Genomic DNA, 19,615 nt, shown 5'->3' with positions numbered 1-19,615 from the left:
AGTTTAACGGTTTGGTTGAACAAGTTATGTGTTTTAGGGGCAATATTTCTGTATATTTTGTTTTGTTTACGCCGCACTCAACAGTATTCCAGCTTTATTAGTAAGTGAGTGAGTTAGTTTTAACACCGACGTGGACAGTATTGCGGTTATATAACGGCGTGTCAGCTTGTGGGAGGAAATCCCGAAGTGAAGCAGATCTTAGAGGTTTACCAGGGGCGGTCGGGTAGCCTAGTGGTTAAAGCGTTCGCTCGTCACGCCGAAAACCGGGGTTCGATTCCCGACATGGGTACAATTTGTGAAGCCCATTTCTGGTGTCCCCAGCCGTGATATTGCTGGAATATTGCTAAAAGCGGCGTAAAACCATACTCACCCACTCACTTAGAGGTTTTCCACTTTGGTCAAACACACGAGCATGGGTATGTGAAGCGAACTGAGGCGCCTTTGGTGACTGGGCCATCCGTGCCGCCCCTTGTTATACGAAGGCGACCAGTAAATAATCGAACCAGGTAATCCACTGGTTGATATTGTGAGCAACGATCAACGCCATCGGGGTACGATGACACGCAGTCAACCAAGTTTGAGATATCCAGAATTGGTGTAAGGATATTTAGAATTGAATTATCAGTGTGTGTACAAAAAGCTCATACGCCTCTTGCTGAGAAGTTGTTTGATCAAGGTAACAACAGTCAAGGCTCAGTAAATCTTTCAATAAGTTGTCGAATCTGAGACCAGAATACTGTCCGATTCTATTTCCCATTTCGAATTGTAGCGTCTGTTCCTGTGTTTTCTCGGGTGAACAATTGACTTGCCTTTGCAAGTGTTTGTGACGGAACAGGATAAGTTGTGGGGCAGGATAAGCTCACCCTTTTAGCGTACACCTGGTATCATAACTATTTGAAAGTGATTCATAAACATTTTCATGATATAGTCGGAATTGAACAACCGAGATTTCTAATAAATATGGAAAGGGTTTTGTCGCTTTTATATTTCTGACTGGTAAATCGTCACTCAAAAACAAAACCTCGACGTTTACTACCTTGGTGAAACTGACGAGCTTAGATAAGTTGCTGAAAGATCAAGGAGCATAATCGGGGCGAATACAGGATTCGAAGCCACGACCATGCAAAACCAGGCTGCTAAGGGACACAACTCTGTCCAACGAGTTTCGAGTCTTTATCAGACCCCTAGATCGCCAATGTTCTGCACCATTGAATAATACAATAAAAGCACACAACAGAACAGACAGGACTGAGAACCGAGTTTAATACGCACACTATGATACAGATACAATTACAAAACTTGACATAATTAAGCATAACAAGGCGACGTCGGTGTATCTTTGAGCGCTGACTGCCACATCTCGACGTGACGACGTTGTACTGTGCGGGCTACGTTGTCGTAGTTGAGGAACAGCGTCCTCTCCACCCTGAACCTGTCTGAGGCGAGCCCCAGGGGTAACGCTCCCCGGTGTATCCTTATAGATGTGTAGATTTGTGGGGAGATGTCTCTAAAACATTGGGAAAAAGTCCTGAACCAGGCTTCAGTTGCTTGTTTGTTTGGTGTTTAAAACCAGTGATGGATAATATGAGCAACGCCACAAGCTGTTGTGATGATTTTACACGGTATATGTACGCCATGTCAGTAACATGTGATTTTCCTGCTATTTGATAAATTGTTGGATGACCTTATGACATATTTATCAGTTGGATGATGTTGGTTATGTTCATACTTCTACAGGGACGGTGGGGTAACCTAGTGGACAAAGCGTTTGCTCGTCACGCCGAAGACCCGGGTTCGATTCCCCACATGGGTACAATGCGTGAAGCATTTTATTTGGTACACCCACACCCACACCCACACCCACACGGGTTACACCCACAGGGGCCACACTCACGACCACAGGGGCCACATCCACACCCACACTCACACAGGCCACACCACACCAAAACAGGCTACACCCACAGGAGCCACACCCACACTCACACAGGCCACACCACACCCAAACCGGCCACACCCACAGGAGCCACACCCAACCTGGTCACACACGCTTCTTGGAAATGGGTCCCACTGAGAGGGTATGTAAGACCACGTCTTTCAAGGTATATTTACTTCTTCTTTTTAATAGTAGTATATGTGTAATTTTACTGTTTGGCTAAATTTGTCAGTCATCGCCAACAACTGAAGGGATAATGTAAATCCGACTGGGGTCCCAGCGCGGTGATCCACCTTCATTTGGTGGCGATCTATAGCCTGTTTTTATAATGTGTTGTTAAATGATTAGTTAGTTATCTATTTTTACTTGTTCTCAAACTAGTTTTACGAATGTCTGTGATGTTCTAGTTATTATACTGCTCTTTGTCAGCAGAATTTTAAACAGTTTAATATATATTGTTCATATCAAATTTTGTTTCGTCACGATATGGCTGAAATATTGCCGATGTGACGTTGAACTTAACTCACTCACTCACTCACTCTTGGAAATGGAATGACAGACAGTTGACTACATTTCTTGGAATTTGTAACGTGAGGTAGAAACAATTTCCGACTATTGAAGGTTCGTTAGGCCTAACTTTGATGAAATATATTGTTTGACACTGTCGAGGCTCAAAGGCTTTTGATCGCGAAAACTTTGTTGACACAAACAGTCGAACTACAACAAATGTGACTTTTAACGAGTGAGTCAAAGCATGGCATTTATGATATATGTATCTATTCATTGTCAACTAAAGTTCATTTCAAGGCGTCAATAGCGATAACCTGACCGTGGTTGCTGTAAATGACGGCGAGTTGTGCGATCTTCCGATCCCTTTACGCACGATTTCGCCAAAATTAATCTAAACTATATTGAATGAACTTTTGAATAAAATAAATAATAAATATTTCAAACATATGTCAAGGTATACAACGAACATATTTTTATAACCAGATAGTGTAATAACAGGATTAAATTGCGGACTTCATTGCGGATTTGTTGATTGGTATTTCAGGCGTTTTTTGGCGATGGGGACATTGACATCGTGTCAGTGACTTGAGTTTACTAAAAGTGTATATAAATTTTGTTACCTCACACGAAAACTGAGCTAGCGCTATATTGAAAAGCGTAATAGCGAGGGATCACTGTACGTGAACCTGCAGTCTTTGTTTCAAGTGAGTAAGCTAGTGAAGGATAGAGTAGCCTCCCTTTGCCTCATAAGCACCCACAGGGGTATCTTCAATAACAATTTTCATTGCCAGTACCGCACATGTCAGGTTGTGTTACAGCGGCCTATTTTACGTTTCTTCGGCGGTGGGGACAAACCTATAAGGAAGGCGGAGAGGAATTCTGAAAATTCAAATGAATCTATATCGGCCAAGAATAAGAAGTATGACGAATGTAAACGAAAACGAACATTCATCGCTGCGTGGAAAGACCATTCCCTTGGGTTGCGTATAATGACAGGGCCGAAGTCACGAAGTGCACCAACTGGTCCAAGTACCCAAACATACAAGCTTGCAATCGAAAGAGAACTTTTATTGATGGATGTTCAAATTTCAGAATTGAATATTTGAAAAGTCACAATACATCAGATGTACATTTGCAAGCTCCTCACAGCGATAGTCCGTTCGCGGAGCTGTCTATACTATCGCTGCCACCAGTCAAAACTCCCCACTGTGATAGGTGGCCCCAACCATGCTTGACTTGAACTCGCAACTGAATGACCGTTATGTTTACAAACAAGCCGAATACAATTACCGCTTATAAATTACTTACTTTGTTAGTCAATTTGAATATCTATTTCATTAAAAGTATCATCTTTAATTGATATAGTAAGAATGTAAGGGAGAAATTGGTTGATTTTCCGTTTGTCTGCAATCTCGAACCAATCTGATTATTTAAACAATAAAGTCAATTCATCCAGAAAACATGGTCAGTCGTAAACCTTTTCAAAATGAAATATGATGGCATTTCCAAAGACATGAACAAAAGTATAAACGTTACTACATATGGGGTCAGGGGGCAAATTTCAAGATTCTTGTAATGGCCGCGCCCACACTGGTAGTCGCGATGTTACCGAGAGTGTAACGAAGGTGTCACGCGCAGGGAAGGAGCTTGGTACATTTGGCGTGTATGTCATGAGAGAGACAGACAATGCAGAAGATAGAAAAATTATTCATTACTGTATTCCGTGTTGCTTTACCGGGGGAAACCGCTCAGTGATTTTGAGTATAATTTACACCTACTTGACTGTTGGTGTCGACATTGGAACCAAATATAGGAATATTTCAGGTGCACGCGAGTGTATCAAAGCCATCGCATTTTCTCCCCAGAAGGAATGTATTCCCGAACTGAAGAAAGCCAGATTTGTGATGGAAGCACAGACAGTGTCATCTTGGAACAAGAAACTGTCTTTATAAGTTATGTAAGCCATGGTCAACCAGTATCCTTCCATGCAGGAACAGTACCTCTCGAACAATGCCATGCTGATGGTGTGCTAGATGGAAGTAGAAAAGCTGTTGAATTGAATCAGTTGGAATATGTTTTGCTGATCTGTTGAGTACTACAGAAGCAAGTGGCCCTACTTTAATATCCGTGAATTATGATTGCGCTTCCGTAATACTTGGCAGCAAAGATGGTGTAGCAGCAAAAATATGCAAATATACAAGACATGTTGTACCAGTGTATTGCGTAGCACATAAGCTTGAACTGGCCTTATTGGATGCTGTCAAACATTTTCCTAGTCTGTCAAATTTTGAAGATGTTTTGAAACAAGTTTTTAAGTTTTACCATTTTAGTCCTAACATGAGAAGGGAACTCAAGTCAGTGTCTGAAACATTCAATACTGATCTTGCCAATCTTTCTGATGATGGCTTGCGAGCAAAATCCGAGCTGTTAGAGCACTGAAGATAAGCTTTCATTCAGTACTCAATCACTTTGAAAGTGTGGCCACTGGTAGATCAGATCAAAGTGCCAAGTGTCAGGGAGGGATGGCTGAGGAAAATGAAGACAGTTTCATTTGTGAATACAATGTGCATCCTTCTTGATATCCTCCCCATCCTCACAGAGGTGTCTCTTGTCTTCCAGAAGGAAGACCTTCTCATTATTGAACTCCCTTCAGAAATTGAGGGTCTTGTCATGAAGCATCTTCACTGTAGAATTGGACCCGTGAAGATTCCGGGGTAGAATAGGTCTTCAGCAACCCATGCTTGCCGTAAAAGGTGACTATGCTTGTCGTAAAAGGCGACTAACGGCATCGGGTGGTCAGGCTCGCTGACTTGGTTGATACATGTCATCGATCCCAATTGCGTGGATCGATGCTCATGATAGCAATCACTGGATTGTCTGGTCCAGACTCGATTATTTACAGACTGCCGTCATATAGCTGGAATATTGCTGAGTGCGGCGTTAAACAACAAACCAACCAACCACTGTAGAATTGATCCTGTTGGAGCAGGGGGGGGGGGGGGGGGGGGAGTATGGAATACTATTAAAAAAATGTACAACCATGAGAAATCCTCTTTTAATGGTGTGAAGCTATAAATGGGGTGTGCCCCACTGTCATCTTTAAAGAGGATACACTCCTCATATCAGTTGTTGATGGCATCATCTCCAACTTAGACAAGATATTTTCATGCTTCAAACAGAAGCCTTTAAGCATTTGTGTTTAACTTTACAGAATGGCCTACTCAAGGAAAGCCCTTATCTGTGAATGGTAGCACCGACCTCTCAGAGTTGATGGAACATTTCGCTGCACTTTTCTCAGAAGAGGAAAGAAAACAAATGTCCAAAGAATTTATTGACCTAATAGGGCACCTGAAAGGATGCACCAGACCAGTTCTTGACACATACCAGCGGCTGCTCGAAAATACACCTCACAAGTTCTCACAACTCATGCTTGTGGTTTGTCCAGGAACGTCTATTTGTCACTTTGTCATACACTGACAATTATGTCACATGGTTCAAAGAAACTTTCAGATTTTGATCCAAGACCTGCCATTATGGAATGGCTTCACAACACACCAGGATCAAGGCATATCTTGTCTTTAGTGAAAGAGGCTAAACCTGAGCCTGGATCATGCAGCAGCAAATGTGTTGATTAGACTGTCACTCACTGTGTACATGAGATGTAGAGTAAACATGGTAAATAAATGCGACAAAAGGGTCAGATTTAATCTTTTTTTTACAGAAATCCATTGGAGACAGGTGTATCTGTTATTCCAGTTCAACAACAGTCACATTTTACTGAATTTATTAGCTTGATTGTGGGCAAGTAAATTTTAAAATAGGGCAAGTAAGAATGTTGGTCATACTTGCCCTTGGTCAAGTAACATTTGTCATAGATTGTCCACTCCAGATTTGTCAAAGAGTGGTGTTGATTTTTATGCCTGTTTGTGAGACAAATCCCACTTGATAGTATATACTTGTAAAATAGGCCAAGCCGCATCATTGTGAGATTCCATTAAATAAAAAACACCCCTGCACCCTCCCACCTCCCCATGGTTTATTCTCCCTGCAGTGTTTTATTGTACGACAAACAACTTCCACTCATCGTTTATTCCTTAAATACTATTATTGGTTTGTAGAGGAGGGTTGATATTTTAAACATGATATATACTTCTGGGTTGCCAGCTGTAATGGAACATTAACAGAATGATATTAGAAAAAGCTCTCTGAAGCAATGGCACTCAACGATCAAGTTTATGGAGGGACAAAAACACGAAAAGTCTCCAGTTATTATAATGATTAAGGGATTCTTTTTACTGCAGGAACGTAAAACACTGCACATTAGATATAAATCATACATTTCCAATTATATCTATGAATTGTTTTGGTGACGGGCAGGATGTGCTTACCGTTTTTTCGAACACCTGTTGTCGTCATTGATATTTCATTGCTCCATTCATGTAACTGAATCTGTTTCGGCAGATAATCGAGAATGATTACATTATTATTATATTTATTTGAACTATTATAAACCTACTTAATTATTACATGGACTTGTAAAGGACAAGGTATGATAAGGCCACTTTTTGGTCAACAGGTTCTGGAAAACATCAGAAACAAGGATCAATAAAAAAAATACCGGGAATGAACAGGGTGACAAAATCAATGAAGAATGTTGAAAAGGGCAATGTTGTGTGTCCCAAAGCAGAAATGCTTGTGGAAATAGTCGGATGAAAGACTTTTGCAATCAAGTGACCTTTATGCCGTTACCGAGACGCCTAGTATGACATAATTTAGTGTCACGTGACTATGCAAGCCGGGTAATATATGGTACCGCCGGCTACTGCCGCGCTCGCCAATCTTGGCGCCGATCTACGAATAAAGGCCTTTCCCTGTTAGCTTGACACCACTGACTTTGCGGTTGATGATGGTGTTGCTTCAATAAATTATCATCAGATCCCGTTAGACCAGAGACTAGAGGTGGTGACTAGAGACACATTGCATTCCCTGGCTACAGGACCGCCTCCGTGGTCTTGTGGTAGAGCGTTCGCCCGGAGAGCGGTAGGTCCGGGGTTCGATCCCCGGCCGCGTCGTAGAAAAAGACGTTAAAAGATTGTACTTGTTGTTACCCTGTCTGGCGCTCGACATTAAGGGGATAAAACAAGGACTGGTCGGCTCGGAGTCAGTATACTGTGTCTGAGTGGGGTATTTATGTTAAACTGCGGCATGGTATCTCAGTGAGCTAGCACTATAAATCGGCATCAGTCCGGACTAATACAAGCAGCCACACACACACACGTGCATGCACGTCGCTATATAAGTGCAATAATCTTGGACGCGACGTTAAACCCAATTTCACCTCACCTCACCCTGGCTACAGCCGTCTTCTGCTTTCAATCGTTCGACGATGTTGTTCAGTCATTATTCAGTTACTCACTGCATAACGACTTGGTTGATGTGCATACATTTCGGCAGTTGAGAATGTCATCACTTCTATGAGCCTATACATGATTTACACGTGTTTATTCAATGAAGCCAGAATACATTGTTGTTTGTCTGACTCATAAATATACTTACTCAAACTCAAAAACCCACTACAGGTGAACACCAAGCGAACTTTGACCGCCCAATCAAAATGAAGGATGCAATTCTAAACCGATTCCCGACTCAGAACATATATTTCCGGATAGTACAGTGTCACCCTTTGGGTGTAGTGAGTGAGTTTATAGCCACATCGGCAATATTTCTGCTATATCGTGACTAAATCAAGTTATATAGTTATGATACACAAAACTGAACTATAAAACCTGTCGACGAAGGACAGTAAAATAACTAGATTATCACAGACGTGGATTTAAGTTAAAACGAGCATGCACCATATAAATTGAACTATTCATAATATAACAAAATAAAAATGCGCTAGACATCACCAGCAACCAAAGGTAACGCTCAGGGCTCAAAGTTCACGCAATACTCTACGGAGAGCAATGTCAGGATTCTTTGATAGCCCCGATTATGATCCGCAGTGTGTCAGCAGGATAACTTTGGTACCCGTCATCATAGAGGTAAATATCTTTTTATTTTCATCCAATGGAAGATGAAGATGGGCGTTGTAAATCCCATAGCGCACTGACGAGTCGATATATAACCACTAGTGAGGTGAGGTGGGGTTAAACGTCGCGTCTAAGATTATTGCACTTATGTAGCGACGTGCACGCACGTGTGTGTGTGTCTCTGTGTGTGTGTGGGTGTGTGTGTGTGTGTGTGTGTGTGTGTGTGTGTGTGTGTGTGTGTGTGTGTGTACTAGCCGGTTTATAGTGCCAGCCCACTGAGATACCATGCCGCAGTTTAACACAAATACCCCACTCAGACACAGTATACTGACTCCGAGCTGACCAGTCCTTGTTTAAGCCCCTTAATGCCGAGCGCCAGGCAGGGTAAGAAAAGGTTCCATCTTTTAACGTGTTTTGGTATGACGCGGCCGGGGATAGAACCCCGGACCTTCCGCTCTCCGGGCGGACGCTCTACCTCAATACCACGGAGGCGGTCTATAACCACTACTAGTGACATAGAAAAGTTGATGTAGCCTGGTGGCTGAAGCGTTCGCTTGTTTCACCAAAGGCCCGGGTTCGATTCCGACATGGGTACAATGTGGGAAGCCAATTTCTGGTTTCCACGCCGTGATTTGCTGAATATTGCAGAAAGCGGCGTAAAACACACCTCACTAAGAAGCAAACTGATATTAAATGATGATGAGATGCGGTAACCACAGCTTAATATTCACATAATGCCTACCTGACTGCCTTGTCGTGAAACTTGGCATTGCGCCATTTCTCCACCGCCTTGGTGTCGCGGAATATGACCAGGTTCCCCCAGTTTCCCCCGGGCGTCCTCTCGCCACTGACCGCCGCCATGATGTCCTCGTGGTCTCTAAGTTGAGACAATAAGCAATCGTCCATCTCCCACAGATCTTTCAACCCACTCTCATCAACGCCATTCCACTGGTTCCCGATGAAGCCCACAAAATACAGGACGCTCCCCGAAGCCTGGCCTCCATCCCGCAACTGTTGCACAACCCGTGCTCCATGGGGCAAGATCAGCTTCGACTTACAGCCGTTCTGCAGGTGCGAGAAGTACCCCAGCTTGCACCTGTTGTCATAGTCATTCAAGTCGCCAGTGTTGTCTAGTTCCTGGTTGAGGAAGTCGAGGCACAGCTTGAGAAAGCTGAAATCATCTCCGTACGTTTGAATGCTTCTTGCCTCAGTCATGGTGACTCTCAATGGTTCGTTTATCATCTTCGTGTGCTTATATACCCCACGTGAATAGGCGCAGCTTGTTGTTATCTGATATTTATTGTAAGTAGGCTAACTTCCGTAGGCTAGTGCCAAAACGTATAATTTAACATATGTTGCCATACATTAACTCTCTGGGTTTGGCAGTATATTAGTATAAGGTTATTGAAACCATATTTATAAACCTATTCATTGGGATCGCTATTAAGTAAGAGACTTCTTTCTATAGGCATTAATACCTATTGTGAGGTTATACTTTCCAGTCGGGTTAAATCTCATAAACAGGGACGTTGTAATGTCCCTGGGAGTTTATATAATATCCAAGGGGTTTTATATAATGTCCTGGGTATTTTATAAATACAACTTCCGTTCAGATTGTAACATGTAATGAAATGTAAAATCAAATGACAAATGTTTTCTCTATATTCCCGAGGATCGAACTCTCAACCTTCATATCTGTAGCCCAGTGAGTGTACCACAAGGCTACAGAGGTGTTGATAAGCCTCACTGGTTTTTAGAATGTCCTTTTCAAGATCCGTACGCCAGCAACAAATGTTCAAGGCGCGTTTCCTATGGCTCATGGAAAGTATGTTCGAAACATAAAAATGTTGATAAATGTTTTAAATTTCTTTTCTTCGGTTTATAAGTATGGAAAAACACTTTCCCTCGGTTTTGGTAGACAGAGCATGCCCTGGGGGTTGGGAATAACCGCGGGGGCTTCGCCCCCTTGGTTTTTCCCTCTCCCCAGGGCATGCTCTATCTACCAAAACCTCGTGAGCGTGTTTTCTCATATACATAGACACTGAATATCAGACCGTGAAATAATAAATGCTATACAGCATTTGAAAACTGGCAAATCACCGGGACCTGTCCTCTGTTATTACTCTTCTATAAGCTTCTTTTTAACCATATTCTTGAGACAGGTCAATTCTTGGACTTATTGTCCCATTACATAAATCTGACTCGAAGGATAACCTTTACATATATTTAATTCTCATGAAAAGGATTAGGCACAAGTTATCACAACTTAGAACGCCGTCTCCCATAGATTTACATGTATGCTTATTTACAGTTAATAAATCAAATGACAGAAAGGAAAGAATGAATTGCCATGTTAGACATTATAAGTAAAATATTCATATCAATGATTGAATCTCGAATAAACCTTTGGATCTCCACACAACAGATACTGTCAGAATGCCGAGCAGGGTTTCGCGAAGATTACTCAACGATTGATCACATATTTACTTTATTTTCACTGACACATATACTGAGTCAAATCAAAAACTTCACATTTTAAAAATTAATCTCATATATGATATACAACGGACAAATGTATCAGTGAAGGTTATTTTTAATAATTAATGTCCAAAGAAGGATTTTAATTAACGGTGGTAACCATAATTGGTTCCAAGCACCTACGGTATTCGGTAATAACATCAACAGTTTAAATCATAAGTCCCAAGCACGAGAAGCTGATTGCACACAAGTTAAGTAGCGTGTATGGCCACCATGTGCGTTGACAACTGCCACACAACGCCTCCGCAGGGACCTTGTGATGCTTGTGAACACATGATTGGGAAGACGTTGACTCCCGCATTCTGAAGGAGATTCCTTGTCAAAATTGCTGTGTGGGGTCTGGCATTGTCGTGTTGGAAGATCAAACCGGGTCCATGTGCTGCTATAAAAGGCAGAAGTTCTGGTGCCAGTACCTGGTCGCGGTAAGCAGCAGCGTTGAGGTTGCCACGGATAAGAAGCCTGGAACGTGCATTGCCAAAGAAAGCACCCCACACCATGACACTTCCGCCTCGAAATCTGTCAACTTCCTATACTCAATACTGGGCGTAACGTTCATGACGGCGCCTCAACACCCTCGCCCTACCATCAGCAAATCGAAGATTAATTCGGGAGTCCATCGTAAGTGTCGCTGTGCCCACAATTGACGTTGACGTCTGTGTAATTGAGTCAGAATCGGCCCGAAGTATGGCCCTCAGTCTACCCCTAAACAGTTCATTTCTGGTTGATGTAGCCGTCAAAAATCGGTTACGGAGGTGACGTAAGACAATCCGACGATCCTCTGCATGTGACGTCACACGTGGTCGACCTGGCCGAGGGCGATCAGCGGTGGTACCCGTTTGCTGTAGACGCGTCTGTAAATCATAAACAGTCCGTCGACTACAACCCATCGTCCTTGCGACTTCAGCTACGGACGTTCCCGTCTGCAACATGCCGATGGCACGTTCACGTTGCACATTTGAAAGGCGTAATGGCCGTAAAGACGTTTGTATTCTTGTGTTTTTCTTTTTTTTGTTAATGACTGCTAACAAGTATGGCTGAAAACACGTGCGGTATTATGGCCACGTGACCAGTTGCATGTAAAAAAACACTTTTGCCACTATAGTGCTGTGCACATGATTTTGATCGATTCACCTGCACAAAAACGGTGTTATCTGAAGACAATACGTGGCCATTACTGTTTAAATACACAATAAGGGCCCACACTGATAACTGGTCAAAATGTTAAAACTTTAGGATTGTGAAGTTTTTAATTTGATTCAGTATACATGTATGTAGAAGATGTATACCATGTTTTATTGATATGTCCAGTATATGAAGATATAAGAATCAAATACCTGCCCTACTATTATTATACGTATCCATTACACAGAAAATTTGTACAGTTAGTGAACAGCAAAAATAGCCACATTCTTCTCAGACTTGCATTTTTTGTTTGTAAGATATTTGAAAGAAGGTGATACATTGAATATTAATATAACTGTGTACATCTATTCAGCTACAATATAATCAGTATACAAGTGGTGCTCCTCGACGAATTTTCCTACAACAAAATGTCATTGTACGTTTGGCCTCATGGCCACCCGTGCGAAATAAATCTGTCTATCTGTCTATAGACACTGAGGTTGAAGGATGCAGGTCTCAAACGTTTACTATTAAGGTGAAATTCACGTGCACGTGTTTGGCGCTGACAAACCAAGTATTAGTATCAGTCCGATTCGAACCCAGTATCACAGATACCCCATGAGACCTACATGCATCATGCTAGTCTAATTGATTATGTAATACGAGGCTGCATACAAATTGTAAGCCACGTGGAGCTGAAGATGCCGTCACACATGTCCTTCACATGCCTCAAACATCATCAGTACACAGAGCAAGAGGCTGAAATCTTCACCAGCTGAGCACGCACTCAAATTATTGTTTGTTTGTTGTTTAACGCCACACTCAGCAATATTCCAGCTATATGACGGCAGTCTGTAAATAATCGAGTATGGGCCAGATAATCCAGTGATTAACATCATGAGTAACGACGCAGTTGGGGTACGGTGACATGCAACCTGACCACCCGATCCAGTCAGTCGCCTCTTACAAGCAAAGTCGCCTTCTACGGCAAGCATGGGTAAGTGAACACCTATTATACCCGGATCTTCACGGGTCACACTGAAATTATTCACCAAAAGTATTCATCATCAGTTAGAACTGATCATGAATTGAGACAAGAACAATGTATTAATGATTCTACGCTATGATAAAACTGAACAATTGAGTAAGTGAGTTTAAATGTAACGTCGCATCGGCATTATTTCAGCCATATAGCGACGAGAACTGAACAATTAGTTGCCCAGTCGTCAAAGGCGCCGAAATTCGCTGTGTGTCCCTTATGCGGGACGGAATGCTGTTACCGTGGGATATAATCTCGAAATTCGCCTTGTATTTGTTTCTATGTTCACCATTCCTTGGCTAAACGTCGAAGATGCATCACTTAGGGATCTCCTCACACATCAAGCTGACACGCTGTGACCTAACTGACATATTGTTCATCGAGGGGTCAATCTAGTTTGGTATAGACAACTTGACCTCCCGTATAATTATATATTAGGTTTTTCTCTTCTATGGACATTTGAATTTAATAAACTGCCCTCAAAACTAAATGATGCAATCGAAATAGTAGTCAATCATTGTTCTTTTCAGTGACGATTTAAATAGATAGGAGTGCGTGTACATAGTCAGGACCTCGTGGTAAGTCTTGCATCACCATGTGGAAAGTGACAGTTCAAGGAGCTAATGAGGTCAGAGCTTTTGAGGTCGACTTTCATCATCCTATCTTGAGATGATGAAATAAGCCGAGTTCTAGAGCCGGTAGTTCCCATGTACTGGTGTCTCGTGACTGTGTCGCTTACAATACATGCCCAGATGCAATGGCCTCAGGAATATCACTGTCTTTTATAGATTATGTGTACAAGATTTATATGGTTAAACCTTTTTAACTCGAATCTCGACATCCTATACCTGTCGAAGGAGATGTCTTTACTGATCGGGTGGTTAGGCTTGGTGACTTGGTTGATCTGCTGTTATCGTATCCAAATTGACTCAGTTCACATGTGCCTCGGTTTATCCAGCAGGGAATGGGTACCCGATATGAGGTGGATGTAAAAACCTGCACGCGCCCCTAGGCAGCTTGGATTGTATACTCCCCAGGGAGTTGAGAATGATAACTGGACCAACTGGTCGGGGAACAAATAAAACCGCATTTGAGCAGATATTATTATCATTAATAACAATAACATTAACAACAACAACAACAACAATAATAATAATAATCGGAACGATGCTCATGATGTCAGCCACTGGATTATTCGGTCCAGATTTGCCATGATATTGCTAAGTGCGGCGTTGAACTACAACAAACATGAATGTTGACATATGCTCAGTTTATTTTAGAGTACCCTGCCCTTAGAGTGATGCTGTATTTTGGGCAGGAAGGTGAGGTGAAATTGGGTTTAACGTCGCGTCCAAGATTATTGCACTTATATAGCGACGTGCATGCACGTGTATGTGTATGTATGGCTGCTTGTACTAGTCCGGACTGATGCCGATTTATAGTGCTAGCTCACTGAGATACCATGCCGCAGTTTAACATGAATACCCCACTCAGACACAGTATACTGACTCCGAGCCGACCAGTCCTTGTTTTAGCCCCTTAATGTCGAGTGCCAGACAGGGTAACAACAAGTACAATCTTTTAACGTCTTTTTGTATGACGCGGCCCGGGATCGAACCCTGGACCTTCCGCTCTCCGGGCGGACGCTCTACAACAAGACCACGGAGGCGGTCTTGGGCAGGAAGGGTTGAATAGCCAAGCGGTTAAAGCGTTCGCTGGTCACGCCGAGGCCCCGGGTTCAATACCCCCATGGGTACAATACATACTTTCAATTTGATAGGTCTCTCGACGTTATGATGCTGGAATAGTAAAATCGGCGTAAAGCAATACTCACTCACTCGATCTAGGGCAAGCGATACATGGGAAGAACGTGTCAAGGTGCTCGTGTAGTGTTTCGTCATCAACGGAGGAACTGCGACAGGCGAGTTTACACGCCAAAATCGCGTGTAATATTCTACTGACCCACTTTCCTTGATAAGACTTAGTTCAGTCTCACTTATATAAATATTTCATTCCAGTTACATAAAGAGTCACATGGTACATAACACTAGTAGCAAAGATCTGAATACTGACTGACTTTAAATACTGAATTGTACGTTGTGTTGCAGGGCTATTTGTGATGCTCGAAGTTAAATTATAGTTATTATTTTGAATGGAAACCAGATATAAATTTTTTAGCTGTTTAGGGTAAGTGAGTGAGTGAGTTAAAGTTTACGTCGCATCGGCAATATTTCAGCCATATCGTGACGAGACAAAAAAGACATTTATAATATATATTTAAACTATTTAAAATTCTGTCATCGAAGGACAGTATAATAACTAGAATATCACAGAATTCACCCCCTTCGAAGGGATATCACCCCCTTCGAGTATATAGTTACTAACAATCTCAGTTATTGATTCATTCTACCAATTGTAAAAGTGAATTTATTTATTTACAAATCATAGTAATCGAAATTTATGAATCAATTCAATTTCCTTTAAATAAACCAAGAATTAGATGAGAACATACCTGATTAAAAAGATCCTTTATGCCTTAAACCCCTTGTGGTGGAAAAATCAATGCAGTCAAGCAGGACATGCTTGATTCTTTCATCAAAAGGGATGCAGCATGAAGGATCCTCGCCTTTTAATAAATATTCATGAGTATATCAAGAATGGCCAATACGACATCGTCTTAATACGACCTTTTCAAATCTGGATTGACAACACAAGTAGGTATAACCGATATTTGCTTTTTATACCCACTTGGGTGTCCCACTTCTTCTGCATTAGATCTCTGATGAAACATTTAATTACAGGTTTATAATCACTATATGGTATAAGAAGTGGGGTCACATATTTTTTGAGTGCTGCCTTAAGCTTTAGCAGCAGCATGAACCATTTTGTTACCAACGATAGCTGTTTAGGGACTATGAACAGAACTGATTAGAATTTTGTTTCTTGGGAATAGTTTCAGAGTCTTTGATTACTAGAAAAAGCGCTATCTTACGCTGCAACAGTTGCGTGTTTCATAGAGATGTGATATGCAGCAAAGCTTTTCATGCATCTCAAGATATCTCAAAATAGAATTCAGACCTCAGACATATACGTACTTACGGGTGAGCTACGAGCCCGTAACATATCTCAGTCGCGACCACGACGATGACGACTCTGATGATGACATCCATCTTGGTGCGGGGTAAAATATGAGAGTAGGAATAGACAATGTGACTTGAACAAGTGAGCATCAGAATACAGAGAGGTCGGTTTCCACAGTGCTGAGGTGGGGTGGTGAGGTGAGGTGAGGTGAGGTGAGGTGAGGTGAGGTGAGGTGAAATAGGGTTTAACGTCGCGTCCAAGATTATTGCACTTATATAGCGACGTGCATGCACGTGTATGTGTGTGTGGCTGCTTGTACTAGTCCGGACTGATGCCGATTTATAGTGCTAGCACACTGAGATATCATGCCGCAGTTTAACATGAATACCCCACTCAGACACAGTATACTGACTCCGAGCCGACCAGTCCTTGTTTTAGCCCCTTAATGTTGAGCGCCAGACAGGGTAACAACAAGTACCACCTTTTAACGTCTTTTGGTATGACGCGGTCGGGGATCGAACCCCGGACCTTCCGCTCTCCGGGCCACGGAGACGGTCTGTGGTGAGGTGAAATACGGATTATCGTCTATGAGCGACCTTATTGTGTAATATCCGTGTACGGGGCCGGTTTACTACATTAACTAATTCGTCACCACTCGCCCCTTTCCGTAACCTGCAAAAAGACTCGTCCCCCTATCGATGAATGCTATGTGCGAAAATACGACAAACCAATCAGAATGCGCGTATGACTTCAAGTACTTCGATCCTTCAGGAATATTTTTTGATTTTACACATGTCTTGCGTTTAAAAATATATTGTATAATAGTGTAAGTTCTGATGTTTTTTCAATGGCATCTGGGATGTATACTATATATGGGGGAATATGTCGTTATTCGGCCTGTCCCGGAATAACACGAGTTGGTCACGAATGTATTTAATTATATATTGGAGGTGAGGCTAGGTGAGGGGAAATGTGGCTAAACGCAATCGCGTTCAAGATTATATAGCGACGTGTATGCACGTGCATGAGTGCGTAAAACAAAATGTTTCAGATTATATTGTTTATTCACTTTCTTGATGTAAAGAGCATTTCTCGCAGAAGCACGATTGATGGGCGTGTGGTGAGTGATGACAATTTCGAAATGGCTGCCACGGAGCTATCATTTTCTTTCCATTTCTCGTTACCAATGAAACAACATAAAACATTTAGACTATAAACGTATGCATTAAATAAAACATTGCATATAATCACTGATAGCTCTTCAGTTTTTAATATATCATGTTCCATCCTCTTGCTTCCAGTAACTTGGTTCGAATCCCAGGTTTGATGCGATTATGATGCTTTCTTTGTCAGCACCAGACCCGTTCGTTTTGAGTTCAGCAAAGTGGAAAACATCAACGACAATCGTCCTAAATAACCTCAAAAACAATGTTGAAAGAGGCGTTAAAACACTTGTTCAGATCTTTCTCTTACCCCCTCCACATCTTACCCCCTTTGAATTCATAATTTACGACAAGGATGGTTAATTGAGGTTTACTTGTTCAGGGATGTGGGAGACAGTGAAGGTGCCAGTTGGGACCCTCCCCCGGCACAACCTGGCCACCGCCGCCGCCATCCCCAACTTCTGTTTTGTAATTATAACAAAATTACAGTAAATATAGAGAATCTCACCCGAGTGTCTTTTGATATCAAATATATCAACACGAGTTGATAAAAGTGGAAAAATTCCGAGGCTTGCCGAGGATTTTTGCCACTTTTATCAACGAGTGTTGATATATTTGATATCAAAAGACACGAGGGTGAGATTTTATTTATCATCCAACATCATTCTTCCAACTTTTTCAATTTGTAGACAATAATTAGCAGTGTCTTCAGTGTAAAAAGTACTGCTAACAGCTTCAGTAGCAGAGCCATTAGTGATGTCATTTGATTGTGACGTCATGGTAACCAGTGACGTCACAATGGTCTGCAAAGCATTGTGATGTAATTTCATTGCAGCGATATCTACAGTGTAGATATCGCTTGATCTCATCCAAGCGATATCTCCTGTGGGAGCCAGTTTTGGATGATAAATAACATTATATCCTAATTTCAGTTGATTAAATTACACGCTATGGCAAATCATTAGAGATCTTTTTTTTGAATAAGAGAGAAAACTTATGCCGACACGGAGAATCGAACCTTCATTCCTTGGGTGAACGTTATTTCTGGGAGTGTTTTTTTCCCTTGCATGTTCAGTAAAGGTTGTAAAAACTATCTTTACCTGTTTAGGAAATAAGTTGTTGTTTTACACCGCACTCAGCAATTTCCCAGCTATATGACGGCGGTCTGTAAATAATCGAGTCTGGACCAGACAGTCCAGTGATTGACATCATAAGCATCGATCCACGCAATTGTGATACGATGCCATGCATCAACCAAGTCCGCGAGGCTGACCACCCGATCCCTATAGTCACCTCTTACGACATGCATAGTCGCCTTTTACGGCAAGCATGGGTTGCTGAAGACCTATTCCACCCCGGATCTTCACGGGCCGTTTAGGCTTGTAAATACTATGTTTACTTATTTAAGAAATAAGTTCTTGTTCAGCGCCGCACTCAGCGATAATCGATATATGTAAATAATCGACTCTGGACCAGACAATCCAGTGATTGACATCATGAGCATCGACCCACGTAATTGGGACACGATGACATGCATCAACCAAGCCAGCGAGCCTGACCACCCGACACTGATGGGTTGCTGAATACCTATTCTACCCCAAATCTTCACATGTCCCTTGTGTTGGAGTACTTTCAAACTTTTAGTTTTCATTTGGTGTTTGCAGATTGATAGTCAGTTGTTGGGGATTTTCCTGGGCAATGGCTGACAACAGAATGGACTGTGAGGACGTCTTCAAAGTGGTAGCGATAGGTGACCAGCCTCAGTGGCCACAAGCCTCAGCCTCCAGCTAGCATTGGCGACCACGTTTATCTGGTGTTACCTCTCTAGATGTGGTAAGTAAAACTGAAATTATTAACGAATCATCTATACTCCAGGAATTAATTCTTTCTGATTTACAGCTCACTTTAACAGTTATGTCAGTGCATCGTCCGTCCACTATCACCAACTTTAAGGACAGCACAGATCTGATCGTCATGTTTGTTTATTTATGTGATTGAATAATTCTGAATTTAACAAAATAATGTTTCTTCTTTAGGTGTGGTAACAGGTTACCTTCTCCAACCCCTGCCAGTTACACCGCTTCATGTACAGGAATGAACCTACTCTAATATACTCCATATACATGTATCTTATCGCTAAACTATACAAAGCAGTTTATCAATCGTCACAACCAGCATGCTCCAATGATGCCAACTT

At 42.0% G+C, this 19,615-nt stretch overlaps 1 protein-coding gene across 1 annotated transcript; it reads right to left on the bottom strand.

The window, feature by feature from the left end:
* Positions 1-1,271: 1,271 nt before the first annotated feature.
* LOC124152738 lies at positions 1,272-9,690 on the bottom strand. The gene is made up of 2 exons (XM_048389835.1): positions 9,218-9,690; positions 1,272-1,507 (listed from the first exon to the last, which is right to left on the bottom strand). Exons 1-2 carry the CDS (start codon positions 9,688-9,690, stop codon positions 1,309-1,311), a joined length of 672 nt encoding a protein of 223 aa, XP_048245792.1. The 3' UTR covers positions 1,272-1,308.
* Positions 9,691-19,615: the final 9,925 nt, after the last annotated feature.

Source organism: Haliotis rufescens, unplaced genomic scaffold (genome assembly GCF_023055435.1).
Source record: "Haliotis rufescens isolate VD_foot unplaced genomic scaffold, xgHalRufe1.0.p SCAF_8, whole genome shotgun sequence".
NCBI classification, from domain to species: domain Eukaryota; kingdom Metazoa; phylum Mollusca; class Gastropoda; order Lepetellida; family Haliotidae; genus Haliotis; species Haliotis rufescens.
Note: the sequence above shows the minus strand (reverse complement) of the source record. Positions and strands in the feature narration are given on the sequence as shown.